This window comes from Girardinichthys multiradiatus, chromosome 8 (genome assembly GCF_021462225.1).
Source record: "Girardinichthys multiradiatus isolate DD_20200921_A chromosome 8, DD_fGirMul_XY1, whole genome shotgun sequence".
NCBI lineage: Eukaryota > Metazoa > Chordata > Actinopteri > Cyprinodontiformes > Goodeidae > Girardinichthys > Girardinichthys multiradiatus.
In genome coordinates, this window is record NC_061801.1 from 31,165,742 (window position 1) to 31,180,665 (window position 14,924).

The 14,924-nt window shown below is 40.3% G+C and overlaps 1 protein-coding gene across 3 annotated transcripts in view; it reads left to right on the plus strand.

Moving 5' to 3' along the window:
• Positions 1–14,460, plus strand: part of LOC124873063 (sulfate anion transporter 1-like) — a 32,033-nt gene extending 17,573 nt beyond the window's left edge. For 2 of the 3 annotated variants that reach the window (XM_047373549.1, XM_047373550.1), the window contains exons 2-8: positions 6,339–6,816; positions 7,092–7,298; positions 9,545–9,791; positions 9,879–10,110; positions 10,452–10,635; positions 12,186–12,473; positions 12,732–14,460. In XM_047373549.1, coding sequence (XP_047229505.1) covers positions 6,339–6,816; positions 7,092–7,298; positions 9,545–9,791; positions 9,879–10,110; positions 10,452–10,635; positions 12,186–12,473; positions 12,732–13,295 — 2,200 coding nt within the window. In that variant the 3' untranslated portion in view covers positions 13,296–14,460. The remainder of the gene's footprint in view (positions 1–6,338; positions 6,817–7,091; positions 7,299–9,544; positions 9,792–9,878; positions 10,111–10,451; positions 10,636–12,185; positions 12,474–12,731) is intronic. The other variant, XM_047373552.1, reaches the window with a different exon arrangement.
• Positions 14,461–14,924: the final 464 nt, after the last annotated feature.

Here is a 14,924-nt window from a genome sequence, read left to right on the forward strand (position 1 = left end):
ATAGGGCTTTATGGTTTCTGACACATGGTCTCTGCTGCTACTTAACAAAAAGTAACCTTGTTAGAAAAGCCTTTAACAAATCACAAGTTTTATTCAAATGGGTCCTTCATGTGCAGATCACTTGATCAATGCATCTTTTGACAAGGAACATCATCTTAGGGTTGTAAACACCAAGAAAGTTGTCTTCATTAAATAACCCTCAAAATGTAAGATTTCTGAGACAAGCTTCAATTTAAAAAAAAAAAATGTTTCTCGCAGAGGTTTAGCTAACACCCTTCAGACAGTTATTTTTTTACCAAGCCAGTGCTATATGTGGCAGTTTTTTAAACGCAGCCCATCAGCTCCAGCATTTATTTGGTTTCTTTTACTTCGCTGAACCTTTTTTTTCACAGCAGCTATACTGCAGCCTTATTTGCAGCTCCACCATCATCCCGGTGCCCAAGAAACCCACCATCCTACGATTAAATGACTACAGGCCTGTAGCCCTGACGTCGGTGGTCATGAAATCCTTTGAGCGGCTGTTGTTGAAGCACCTGAAAGACATCACAGGCCCCCTGCTGGACCCCCTGCAGTTTGCTTACCGAGCAAACAGATCGGCAGATGATGCTGTTAACTTAGGTCTACACTTCATCCTGCAACACCTCGACCACCCAGGGACGTACGCCAGGATCCTGTCTGGAGACTTCAGCTTGGCCTTCAACATCATCATACCAGACATCCTCCACCAGAAGCTCACCCAGCTCAACGTCCCAGCCTCCACCTGTCAGTGGATCAACAGCTTCCTGGCGGACCGACAGCAGCAGGTGAGACTGGGGAGCATCTTCTCCCGAACCAGATCAATATGTACTGGTGCCCCCCAGGGGTGTGTTATATCCCCACTCATCTTCTCCCTGTATACAAATGAATGCACCTCATCGGACTCATCCGTGAAACTCCTTAAGTTTGCAGACGACACCACTGTCATTGGTCTGATCCAGGACGGTGATGAGTCTGCATACAGACAGCAGGTGGATCGGCTGGTGCAGTCAGAACTACCTTGAACTCAACCCACTCAAGACTGTGGAAATGGTGGTGGAATTTCGGAGAACACCACCCCCATACACCCCCCTCACCATCCTTGACAACACTGTATCGGCCGTGGACCACTTCAGGTTCTTAGGAACCACCATCTCTGAGGACCTGAGATGGTCTTCACACATAGACACTGTTCGAAAGAAGACCCAGCAGAGACTGTTCTTCCTGAGGCAACTCAAGAAGTTCAACCTTCCCCAGGAGCTGCTGGTCATCTTCTACACTGCCATCATTTAGTCTGTCCTGTCTTCATCCATCTCAGTGTGGTTTGGCTCATCCACAAAACAGGACAGGTCCAGACTACAACGAATAATCAGGAATGCAGAGAGAATAATCAGGGCTGACCTTCCCTCCATCCAGGACTTATACAGGTCTAGGGTCAGGAAAAGAGCTGCTAAAATCTCTGCAGACCCCACACACCCTGCACATAAACTGTTCAGATTTTTACCTTCAGGTCGCCTCTACAGAGCACTGTTCGCTAAAACTAGCCGCCACAGAGACAGTTTCTTCCCCCAGGCTTTCTCTGTTGAACATTCAGTAGAGTACAAAACAACAGCATACAGATGTTGCAAATGCACCTTTTTATTATATATGTGTATATTGTACATTGTAAATATGTATATTCTGTAGTACAAAACAAAACCAAAGAACAAAGTGTACCGGAGTCAAATTCCTTGTTTGTATGTACGAACTTGGCAATAAAGCTGATTCTGATTCTGATTATTTGCTAGCAAACAGGGTTTTTTCCACCAAGCCAGTTCTATTGCCAAACAGGGACCAGTGGTGTCTTAGCACTAGTTCTTTCTGTTTGCCAAAAGCAGCAATTCTTGCACCAAAAAACGTTTTGCTTCAAGAGCTTTCTGAGCTACAACTAAAAGCTCCTAGGGCAGGTTAAAGAAGACCACGGACCAATTAAATGTACTGAGTGTCTTTAAAAAATATATCCAGATAAGCTTTGCTTTTAATTTGTTAAATCTAGGGCTAACCTATAACAACAACACAAAAAAATAAATAAATCACTAGCATGAAGTGAATGGTGGTCCAGGCCTACCATTGAGCCTGCATCCAAAAGGCTACCTTTTGAATGCAGGTGTGTAACTCCTGTTTGCAGAAGTGTTTATAAACACAGTTTATTCTTTCTTACCAGCTGTTGTTATAAATTCTGACTGAAATGTTGTGTATAACTCCTGTTTGTAGTAGTGTTCATAAGCCCCACTTATAAAAGGCAGCTTTACAACCAGCTTTGGATTTAAAATCAATGCTGATTTAAAAAGTGTCTGTAACTCCCTTCAGCAGCAGGATTTATGTACGGTTTGATTGTTATTATCAGCTGTTGTCCTAATATATATACAAATCCTGATTGAAAAGGCTAATATAAGTCTTGTTTGCAGCAGCATTTATCCTGTTTGCCATTGTGAGGAGTGTACACGAATATCAACAGTTTTTCTTTTCAAACTGTGTTTATAAATTAGTGTGATGACGTTGCAATATCCCTACATTATCAAACATTTTTCCTGAAAGGCATAACGCGGTTGCTGAAACGTGTCTTTCTTGCTGTGAAAAAATATAAAAAAACAGTTCATAGCTTTTTCTTTTCCTAGAACATTTAGGTGTCAGCTTTTGCAACATCCTTGGTCGAGTATTGGAGCTTATTCGGTGAAAAAAGCATTCATGTGAACAGCTGTGCAGAACATATATTTTCAAATACGTACAGTGTTATGACAACCATAAAAATAACTACTACTATTCATGTTTAGGTGCATATAAACCGAACTACAATCTTATTAAATGAGTTTCTCTTCACAATGTTAGACTATGTAGTCTGGGAACCTCATGTGTTGAAAAGAAAACATTGTCATTTTATTTCTGTGCCATAATTACAACAAATTCTTGGACACTGAATTTTGGAACAAAGTTTACATGTAGTTTATCTGAGAGTTAGCAGGAAATTCCAATGAGTTACACTTAACAATAGCAGCAGATGAAAATTTATAAGAATACCAAAGCAATGTTAATGCTTTTTATACTTTTTATCAGTGGAGTCATTGATGCACTTTTTCTGTTGGAGTGTACAGCCAGACAGTTCTAACTGCTTTTAAGTTTCTACTCCAATCCACTTTCAGTTCTGACTTGTTGGCCAGTATTTTTGGGCTGTTTTACTGCCATTATATAGATTTTCTTTTAGCTTTCTCATTGCTTTTGCATACTTGCCTTTAACTCAACCTGGACCAAGTTATCCATACCCAGAATGAGAAAAGATTATTACCAAGCAGCAGCAAATTTGTAACTTGGATATAGCAACCACTTTTATTACCTTTAAAACATAGTTAATTGCCTATAGTTGTGCTTCCACCACTATGACATTACCAAAATACCTCAACATGACATATGAGTACTGTGCATTCCCAGTACTTTCATATTTCTCTTTAATAAGTGGATTTAGCTCAGTAAGGTGTGGAGGTTCATCTGCATATCAGTGATGCTAACCTATGTTCTCACGATGCTATCTAATTAACTTTTGCTCACTCTTCGTCTTTTGCCTTTTACCAAGACTAAGACTGTTAATGTGTAATCCTGAATTAATCTTCAACTTGGAGGGATGAGAAGTTTACAACATGATTTGCCATAAAGGATTTAAAGAAATGAAATAGGACTCTGACCTGATGTCACTCCAGAATGTGAGGGTGATGTAGAACATTGTTTGCTGTTTGTTTTATTTGTTTAGATCACCAGGATATGTATACAGGTCCTTCTCAAAAATATTAGCATATTGTGATAAAGTTCATTATTTTCCATAATGTCATGATGAAAATGTAACATTCATATATTTTAGATTATTTGCACACTAACTGAAATATTTCAGGTCTTTTATTGTCTTAATACGGATGATTTTGGCATACAGCTCATGAAAACCCAAAATTCCTATCTCACAAAATTAGCATATCATTAAAAGGGTCTCTAAACGAGCTATGAACCTAATCATCTGAATCAACGAGTTAACTCTAAACACCTGCAAAAGATTCCTTAGGCCTTTAAAACTCCCAGCCTGGTTCATCACTCAAAACCCCAATCATGGGTAAGACTGCCGACCCGACTGCTGTCCAGAAGGCCAATATTGACACCCTCAAGCAAGAGGGTAAGACACAGAAAGAAATTTCTGAACGAATAGGCTGTTCCCAGAGTGCTGTATCAAGGCACCTCAGTGGGAAGTGTGTGGGAAGGAAAAAGTGTGGCAGAAAACGCTGCACAATGAGAAGAGGTGACCGGACCCTGAGGAAGATTGTGGAGAAGGGCCGATTCCAGACCTTGGGGGACCTGCGGAAGCAGTGGACTGAGTCTGGAGTAGAAACATCCGGAGCCACCGTGCACAGGCGTGTGCAGGAAATGGGCTACAGGTGCCGCATTCCCCAGGTCAAGCCACTTTTGAACCAAAAACAGTGGCAGAAGCGCCTGACCTGGGCTACAGAGAAGCAGCACTGGACTGTTGCTCAGTGGTCCAAAGTACTTTTTTCGGATGAAAGCAAATTCTGCATGTCATTCGGAAATCAAGGTGCCAGAGTCTGGAGGAAGACTGGGGAGAAGGAAATGCCAAAATGCCAGAAGTCCAGTGTCAGGAGATTTTGGAGCACTTCATGCTTCCATCTGCTGAAAAGCTTTATGGAGATGAAGATTTCATTTTTCAGCACGACCTGGCACCTGCTCACAGTGCCAAAACCACTGGTAAACGGTTTACTGACCATGGTATCACTGTGCTCAATTGGCCTGTCAACTCTCCTGACCTGAACCCCATAGAAAATCTGTGGGATATTGTGAAGAGAACGTTGAGAGACTCAAGACCCAACACTCTGGATGAGCTAAAGGCCGCTATCGAAGCATCCTGGGCCTCCATAAGACCTCAGCAGTGCCACAGGCTGATTGCCTCCATGCCACGCCGCATTGAAGCAGTCATTTCTGCAAAAGGATTCCCGACCAAGTATTGAGTGCATAACTATACGTAGGTTGATGTTTTTTGTATTAAAAACACTTTTCTTCTATTGGTCGGATGAAATATGCTAATTTTGTGAGATAGGATTTTTGGGTTTTCATGAGCTGTATGCCAAAATCATCCATATTAAGACAATAAAAGACCTGAAATATTTCAGTTAGTGTGCAATGAATCTAAAATATATGAATGTTAAATTTCCATCATGACATTATGGAAAATAATGAACTTTATCATAATATGCTAATATTTTGAGAAGGACCTGTATAAAGTAATTAGAATATTTTTGGGTTGACGGTTATGTTCAGCTTCATTGAGCATAATTTTTCATTGGAGTTCCATATGGTCACAGGTAGGATCAATAGACTCAACACTTAATTATGTACAACTTGCTAGTACTACTTTTTGCCTATATATTATTTGGAATAGATGCAATATGCCATCAGAAACACTCTTGAGAGATTTTGGGCCATATTGACATGATACCGTCACTAAATTGCTGCAGATTCCTTGTCTCTACATCCACAATGTGAATCCCCTATTCCACAACATCTCAACATGCTCTGTTGGATTGATATCTGGTGACTGTTAAGGCCATTGGAGTGTAGTGAACTTATTAGAAGTAGACATGGATACACTGTGGAAATGGTCACCAACAGTACTCAGATAGGCTCTGACATTTAAAAGATGCTATGAAGACATCCCCCACATCATTATACTACTAATCTGAACAGCTGATACAAGGCTGGGTGGATCCATGCTTTCATATTTATTATGCCAAATTCTGACCCTACTTTCTGAATGTCACAGCTGAAAGTTTTTCTAACCTGTTATTGTCTGACTTTGGAGAGCCTGCGTGAATAGCATCAGTTTATAGGAAATGCACCTGGTATGCTCTTCTGCATCTGTAGCCCATTTGCCTCAAGGTTTAATGGGTTTTGTATTCAGAGAGGATTTCCTTCATAGCTTTGCTGTTACCACAGGTTATTTGAACTGCTACTGCCAATTTGCCAGTTTTCTTCTGATCACTGGAGTTTTGGTCCACACCATGCCCACTCCAAATGACTAAATTAATTGAGTTGTTTCCATGTGATTAGCCAAGTTTCCATTTGTGTTAACAATCAACTAAACTGGTGTACCTACTAAAGTAGTCAGTGTATATATGTTTTGTAGAGTAAAAATACTTCTAAAGACTTGTTACATGCCTTAAAAATAGAGTACGCACATATGGTGGTAAGACTCCATAAGTAATCCTGTATTTCTTTGTCCTGTATTTTTGATGTAGGAGTGCAGCTGATAGCTTCTGGATCTTCTCCTTCCACTCCCAGCACTGCCTCCTCTTCTTCAACAAGACCATGGAGGATGTGTCTCCAGACACGGAAACCCCATTGGTCGGGCCAAGCCTCCTGGAACGGCGTGTTCGCCAGCGAAATCCGAAGGTCTCAGTTCTTAAATCAAAGCTGAAAAAGGGTTTGACTTGCTCAGGTCCAAAGGTCCGATCCACTCTTAAAGGGTTCTTCCCCGTGGTGCACTGGCTGCCAAAATACAAGCTGAAAGAGTACATCTGGGGCGATGTGATGTCTGGGTTGATTGTTGGTATCATTTTGGTACCGCAGGCCATCGCGTACTGCCTGTTAGCAGGAGTGCCACCCATTTATGGTCTATACACTTCGTTTTACGGCAATATCATTTACTTTCTCATGGGGACGTCTCGACATGTATCAGTTGGGATCTTCAGCCTCATGAGCCTCATGGTGGGACAGGTAAAAAATTTCTGTTTTGGACAATTTTGTTTGTAAACCTCATTTTCAATTTGCTCTTGTCAATAAGTGCATACTTGATTAAGAAACGAACCCACAAGCATTAAAAGATTCATCCAGCAAGTGCAGGATATTCCACATTTGCAGAGTTATTGAGTCAGACCAATATTATGTTATCTTTATTGAAATATTATTATATGAAAATGTATTGATATTATTGGCCACTTTGGCCCACATTTATCCCTAATGAATATTTGCTGTTAATAATGTCTCTCTAGGTGGTGGTTAGGGAAGTTTTCCTGGCTGGTTTTGACATGAATGAGGACTCTACCCCATCTCCTCATCAACACTTAAATGACACTGTGGGTGCAAACCTCACTAATGAACCCGAGTTCACCGTGGAGCTGATGGGTAGGCAGTTAGGGAAGGATTCCTTTGCTATCAGTGTCGCTGCTGCTGTTACATTCCTGGCTGGAGCCTATCAGGTAAAGGAATAGAGATTATTAAAAATATTCTTTACTAAATCTATTCAAGTTAAATAACTAACACAGCTTATACACAACCACCTCTTTTAAGCATTCTTTATATAAAGACAAAGAACAGTTTTTCACAATGTCTAAATATTAAAGAGTGCAATTACAAATATAATATAAACAAATATTTTCTATGCTAAAATATGGTGGACTGATCTTTGCCAGAAACATGGTTATTCACACTGTGTTAGTTTCAGTCCAACCCCCTTTTTCAGAACTACTTTGAGGCTGAAGCATGGGCCACTGAGATTCTAACAGTATTAATAAACTTCATCGAAAAAATAACATGATTTAAAACTATCAAATGGTGAACACACACACATTCAAAACTAAAATGTATAACGTGATCTAGCTTTTTCTTTTTACACAAAAAACCAATATTTACTGCTTTTAAATTAATAAGTGTTATTATTTTAATATTTAGTCATAGATTGAAGACAAATAAAGATACCTACTAAATTGTAAGTGTGGTGATAGTTTTAAAGTGGTTCTTGAAATCAATTCAAGTCAAAAATGATTTTATTTTCCCACAGAAAAATTAAGCATTGATATAACTCAAACTATCCAAGTTTCCTCAAAGAGTCAGTATAGATGGTGATAGCTGTGGGGAGGAAGTATCTCCTGTAGCAGGCTGTATTAAGCCTTTGACTGAAGAGACTGCTGTTGTATTCAAGCCTTAATCATGGCCGTCCATTATGTTCTTTATTTTATTAAGGAAGCACCTTTCTTGCACAATTATTCCTAGAGGATCTGGAGCAGTCCACAGAATAGAAACAGCCTTATCACCTTTAGTTTTTTAAGAAAATGGCTCCATTCTTGCTACCCCAATAGATGATGGCAGAAGAGATCACACTCTCCTCAACAGACTCATACGATTTGCAGGATCTTGCTGCAAACACTGATTGACCTAAATGTCCTTTGGAAGAACAGTTTACTCTGTTTCTTCCTGTTGGGTCTCCAGTCCAGTCTTTTGTCCAGATAAACTCAGAGGCATTTATACTCCTCCACTACCAAATTGCATTATCACTGTCTATTTTCAAACAGTTGAATTTGTTTTCTTGGAAGATAGAAAAAAGTGCATTAGCCTTTTTTTAGCTGGTTGCTGGTAGGTGAGGGGGAGTGCTGCATTACTCTATGCTTCAAACACGCAGAATAAATTCTGGACACACTGATACTTTCTCTGGCAGCTTATTAACCAGTACTGTAGAAATTATACGACGGAATGTAGATGTATTTTTGAAAAATGTAATTTTTTTAAACCTTGAAATACCAGAAGCATTACCATGCCTAAAAGAGGCATTGAGAGTGTCCCATAGAGCAAATGTTTCATTATATGACTATTATCTATGTTGTCTAAAGCTGCAATACTTTTTATTATTCGCTTGCCAAATATATAATGGTCTGTGGCCCTCAAGTTTTCTGCAGATAAAGGAATAAAATCCAACCCAAATTTGCATTGATCTAAATGTAATGGGGAGTGTATTGTGTTACTTGAAGACTTTTACTATTTGGGTTTGGTCCTGTTTGTTTTCATAGCTACATTTTGGTTTGAACTATGACAAACACTGAAAGTCTATATAAACTACATTGCTTGTTGTTGACATTATCCATTGTGTTAAAATTACATGCCAGGTCCATGCAAATGAGGATGAATGAAAGCTAATGAACAGCTCTTGGACAAAGGAGGGGAGAGTGATATATGTGCAAGAATTTTACTACAACCCCAATTCCAATAATGTTGGGACACTGTATAACATATAAATAAAAACAGAATACAATCATTTGCAATTCCTATTCAACCTATATGTAAATGAGCACGCTACAAAGACAAGATACTGTATGTTCAAACTGATAAATATATATATTTGTTTTACCAAATAGTCCCTCACTTTCAATTTGATCTTTCTAAAGCAAGCATTAATTTAAAATGTTCCAAACATTTTTTTAAAACGCTGGGATGTCACTTTGCGAGCAGCTGCGTGACCAAATAGTCCAACATTTTAAGAACAACGTTTCTCAATGTACAATTACAAGGAATTTAGGAATTTTATCTCCACAGACTACATGCTGCTTTAACTTTGTTTTTAAGGTTATATTCTGTAAAAACGGTACTTCTTTCATTTCTAGGCCTTAAGCATTAAAGATTATTCATGATGTTTACTTTATTTGTCTCCTCTCTATCCTGTTTCCCGAAACAGATTTCGATGGCAGTGTTTCGGCTCGGATTTGTCTCTGTCTACCTCTCGGCCCCCATGCTAGACGGGTTTGCCACCGGAGCTTCTTTCACCATCCTGACTGTGCAGGCTAAATACCTGTTGGGTCTAAAGATACCTCGTCATCAGGGCTATGGGACAGTAGTCGTTACTTGGATTAACATCTTCGCCAACATTCACAAGACCAACCTGTGTGACCTCATCACAAGTGCCACATGCATTATAATTTTAGGTCATTCATCTGTACTTGAATCTCTCATTCTTAATTTTCTCTCTGTATTTTTTACAACATGGTATAATTCTATATATTTTATTATAGTGGTTGGGAAAGAGATCCAGGAGCGCTACAAGGACCGCTTAAAGATCCCCTTACCTACAGAGCTGGTAGTCATGGCGGGAGCTACACTTGCCAGCCACTTTGGGGAATTCAATACCCAATACCATTCCAGTGTCTCTGGTCACATTCCCACAGGATTTATCCCACCTCAGGTCCCCGTGTTCAGTATGATGTCACGGGTGGTGCTGGATGCCATTCCTGTGGCTGTCATTAGGTAATGTGTAACCACCCTAACAGCATGTTTGATTACACACAGTTACAGTCTAGTGTCTGCATTACATTCTGGCTGAGAAAGCACATGCACTGCTTAATTTGACTTGAGTGCATTTTTAAATACATAAATCCAGGCATATTTCCAAAATTAGAAATATTATGTGGCAAACTTGTGTGATAAATTAAATGTTTACTCCACCATTTTCCTCCAAAGAGATTCAAACTTTAACTTTTTTTTTTACTCCAGAGTGACTTGCTGAATCCTTGTTACCAAAAATTGAAAAGTTCTAATCAGATGGCAGAAAATAAACATAAATGTCATGATTATGGGATTTTTTGCAGTCTTGCCTTCACCGTGTCGCTATCTGAGATGTTCGCAAAGAAACACGGATATACCGTTCGTCCCAACCAGGAGATAGTGGCCATTGGACTCTGTAACGTTGTCCCCTCCTTCTTTCACTGTTTCACCACGAGTGCTGCGCTGGCAAAAACAATGGTGAAGGATTCAACCGGATGCCAGACTCAGGTGAGTTTCAGGCCATGAAAAAAGTCAAACCCAGTGTGAATCTGTTTTCTCTTTGTGCCAGCTTGACCAAGGCCCAGAGGACAGGCAAATGAAACCACATATTGTATGGTGGGAATGCAATCAAACGGCTTGGATCAATACTGAATATCAAGAAACTCAAATATGCAATAAAAAGCAGATATTTACTTACACTGTGTAAAAATACAAGATTTTGTCTTCGCTGTTTGACTTTTAATAAGCCTAAATGTTTTGCCTTATTGCTCATTTAGGGTGATGAAAATTCTTTTTGGTTAAATGTTTTCCTTTCTTAAAATTTGAAGTTTGTTCAAATTATGATCCATTCCCCCCGACTCAGTAATACCAGTTCTGTAACCGGGCCATAATTTCTAATATATATTGGTAAAATGATCAGGTGTGCCAACAAATTTTGTGTTGTAATGTGCTTTCCTTATGATGCAGTTGTCCATTCGGAAGACCCATTTGTGTCAAAGCTTTTATTTTCTTGGCTGATTTTTTTAGATGTACCTTCAATATTTATGCATATTGTTCTTTCCTCATGATGCCTTTGGTTTTTTTTAAGTGCTTCAGTTCCTTTCACAGTAAAACATCCCCCACAACATGCCAACTCTGTACTTACCAGTTGCAAAGGTGTTCTCAAGCTTAAAAGCTGATGATGGTCATTATTGCCAAGCACCTTAATTTTGGTTTCATCAGCCTGTAGGACATGTCTCAAAAAATTAAGCTCTTTGCTTCTGTATACGTTTGCAAACTTTATTCTGGCTTTTGATATTGGAGTAGTGACCTCTTCCTAGCTGAGTGGCTTCAGGTCCATGATGGGACTGGACTAACTTTTACAAGTTTCCAGGGTCGATACACACATTTCACACCAAAAGATGTTTAACTGCCATACAGAGCCTTTGTCCTTTCTGAACAGTATGTTGGCTGGACCTTTCCACAGTGTTTATACTTGCATATATATAATCATTGTAGCGATGAACGCAGCACTCTAGGCATCTGGAAACTGTACCAAAGTATGAATAACACTCCTGGAAGTTCAAAACTCTCTTCTTGATATCTTAGCTGATGTTTTTCCATGTTTTCCATTAGTCTGATTTAAGGTGAGGCAGTGAGAAAAAAAATTCTTTTTACACAGATTATGTAAATATCTGGCTTCAACTGTATATTTAAAAAATTACTTTCTTAATGTCAAACACAGGTCTGACCACAGGAAGTCATGATTTCAGATCCCTCTGCCATCTCACCATGTTCTTAAGGCGTGCTTGTGTCTTGATGGTTGCATTAATGCATGACGCTTGTATTTTCAATATTAACGAATGAAATTGATGTTTGCGTGTGGTTTTAAATATCAAAGATGTTGATGCGGTTTCTTTTGGAATTATTAAAAAGACAGCCACATTGCTAAAAAAACGTTTAATACATGTTTTGTTGATGTACTAACTTGGCGTTGAGATTTTGCAACTTTGTTTTTCAGAGCAACAGAAATAGTTCCTTTTAATCTTTTTTGCCTCCCTTATATTTTGTCCTTTCAGGTATCGAGTCTGATCAGCGCCCTGGTGGTCCTTCTTGTCCTCCTCTTCTTCGCTCCATACTTCCAAGCACTTCAGAAATGTGTCCTTGCTTGCATCATCATTGTAAGCCTTCAAGGAGCACTGAGGAAGTTCAGGGATGTCCCAGCCAAGTGGCGAGCCAGCCGGACGGATGCCATTGTTTGGTTGGTAGCCATGTCAACCACTGCTCTGATCAGCGTGGAGCTGGGCTTGCTTGTTGGCATGGTTTTTTCAATGAGCTGCATCATCTATGAAACCCAGAATCCAAAGGTTAGTAAGCTGATGGAAATTCTCGACCATTATTCTCATCTGATCCTGGAACTCTTAGATGTTTCTGCTCCAAGGAACCCAAATCAAATGATTGTGTCAGAAGCAGAACTTAATTGCTGGTTGGATCAGGAATGCCTTCTAAAAGTTACCAGACATTGGCCCTCAAGGACAGAAGTTTAAAAACCCTGTACTAAACATTAAAGAGGACACATTTTCATAAGAATACCATAACTGCCTTGATCTGATATTTGTTTTCAGGTCTCTCTCCTTGGCCGGGTCAGTGACACCAATCTGTATGAGGACATAGAGGAGTACAAGAATCTCACAGCACCAGGTTGGGTTAAGATCTTCCGTTTCCAGGCTCCTTTGTACTATGCTAATAAGAACGCTTTCCTCAGATCCCTCTACAAAGCTGTCGGAGTAGAACCTTTCTTGGAGTTGACTAAAAGGAAAAAGGCAGAGAAGAAGGACAAAAAGCAAGCCATGACAAATGGAGAGAAACCCAATTTTGATGTCTTTGTAGGGGTTGGCAAAAAAGAACTAGAGTTCCACACAATAGTTTTAGACTGCTCAGCCATCCCTTTCATTGACTCAACAGGCATGGCCACTTTCACAGCGCTGGTTAAGGAATATAAAGAGATCAGTGTAAGTGTGCTCCTTGCATGCTGCAACACATCAGTCATCGATGCTCTCCAGAAGGGAGAGTTCTTTGGGAGGAATAACAAAGACACAAGTAGTCTGTTGTTTTATACAGTTCATGCTGCTGTTCTTCACGCAAACAGAGCAGCAGAAGTAAGTAAAGCGGAGGACTCTGTGGTGTAGATTGACTGGAGAAAACATTTTTTTCTCTTCTGTCTGTGTGCTTAAAAGGGTGTATTAAGAAGCTCTGAAAGTATACCCTGTAAACATTGTCCATAAAACAAAGAGGTACCAAGAGAAGAAATAGCAAAGTGAAGAATATATAGAAATATTTTTTTAATTTTATACCCTTGAGTAATGATCAACAATGCTTTTTTTGGAGCATTTGAAGGTCCAAAGAGCTCCTTTTTAAAGCCAGTAAATAAATAACCCAATGACCAATTGTATTTGAAAAATTCGTTTTAATGTTAAATTTATATTTTTCTGTATGACAAAAAGTTAAAAGCACAAATGGGGCGACAGTGGCTCAGGTAGTAGAAGTTCGTCCAGTAATCGGTGAGTAGGCGGTTTGAACCCCTGGTCCGTCCATCTTACTTGTTTTGTCCTTTGGCAAGACACTTCACCCATTTTGCCTGCTGTTGGTGATCCGATTGTATGGCAGCCTCACTTCTGTAAGTCTCGCCCAGTCCAACTGTAGCTATAATGTAGCCTACCACAGTCAGTCTGTGAATGGGTGGATGACTGATTGTAGTGTAAAGTGCTTTTGGATCAAATCTATCAATGTGGCTTGGTTCACCAGGTTTTGACATTTGCTCTCCTTTAGTTTACAGATTTTAATCTTTTAGCTTCACTAAGGACTGAGTCAGTGGTGGTCTATTATGTAGCTTTCTCCCACAGAGTTTGTCTTGTCTTTCTGCACAAGGGAAAGGAACTAAAAGCCTAACCAAACACACTCATTGCTACCCCAGAGAGTGCCTATGTATTATTTTTAGTTGCTAGGTGTACATGTGTACAAGATTTCCAGGAGGTCTAACTAGAACTGATTTAGAATTGCGTTAGGAATATTGTCAGAGCATTAAAAGAGGCATTAAAACAGATAAAGCACTCCGACAAGTGTTTTTTGAAGTGTAGCTTTTTTAATTTAACTTCACCATTCATAGGAATGTGTTAAAGTAGACACGTGTGACTTTTGTTATTGATTGATGAGTTTTCCATAAACACTTATGTAAATATAAAAAGTTACTCGTACCCGCTTTATCCGGGACCGGGTCGCAGGGGCAGCAGACTCAGTAGAGACGCCCAGACGTCCCTCTCCCCAGACACCTCCTCCAGCTCCTCCGGGGGGAGCCCAAGGCATTCCCAGGCCAGCCGAGAGACATAGTCCCTCAAGTGTGTCCTGGGTCGTCCCCTGGGCCTCCTCCCAGTGGGACGTGCCTGGAACACCTCCCGAGGAAGGCGTCCAGGAGGCATCCGGTATAGATGCCCGAGCCACGTCAGCTGGCTCCTCTCGATGTGGAGGAGCAGCGGCTCTACTCCGAGCCCCTCCCGGATGGCCAAGCTCCTCACCCTATCTCTAAGAGAGTGCCCGACCACCCAACGGAGGAAGCTCGTTTCAGCCACTTGTATCCGGGATCTCGTTCTTTCGGTCATGACCCAAAGTTCATGGCCATAGGTGAGCGTAGGAACGTAGACCGACCGGTAAATCGAGAGCTTCGCTTTTCTGCTCAGCTCTCTCTTCACCACAACGGACCAGCACAGCATCCCCATTACTGCGGCAGCTGCACTGATCCGTCTGTCGATTTCCCACTCCAT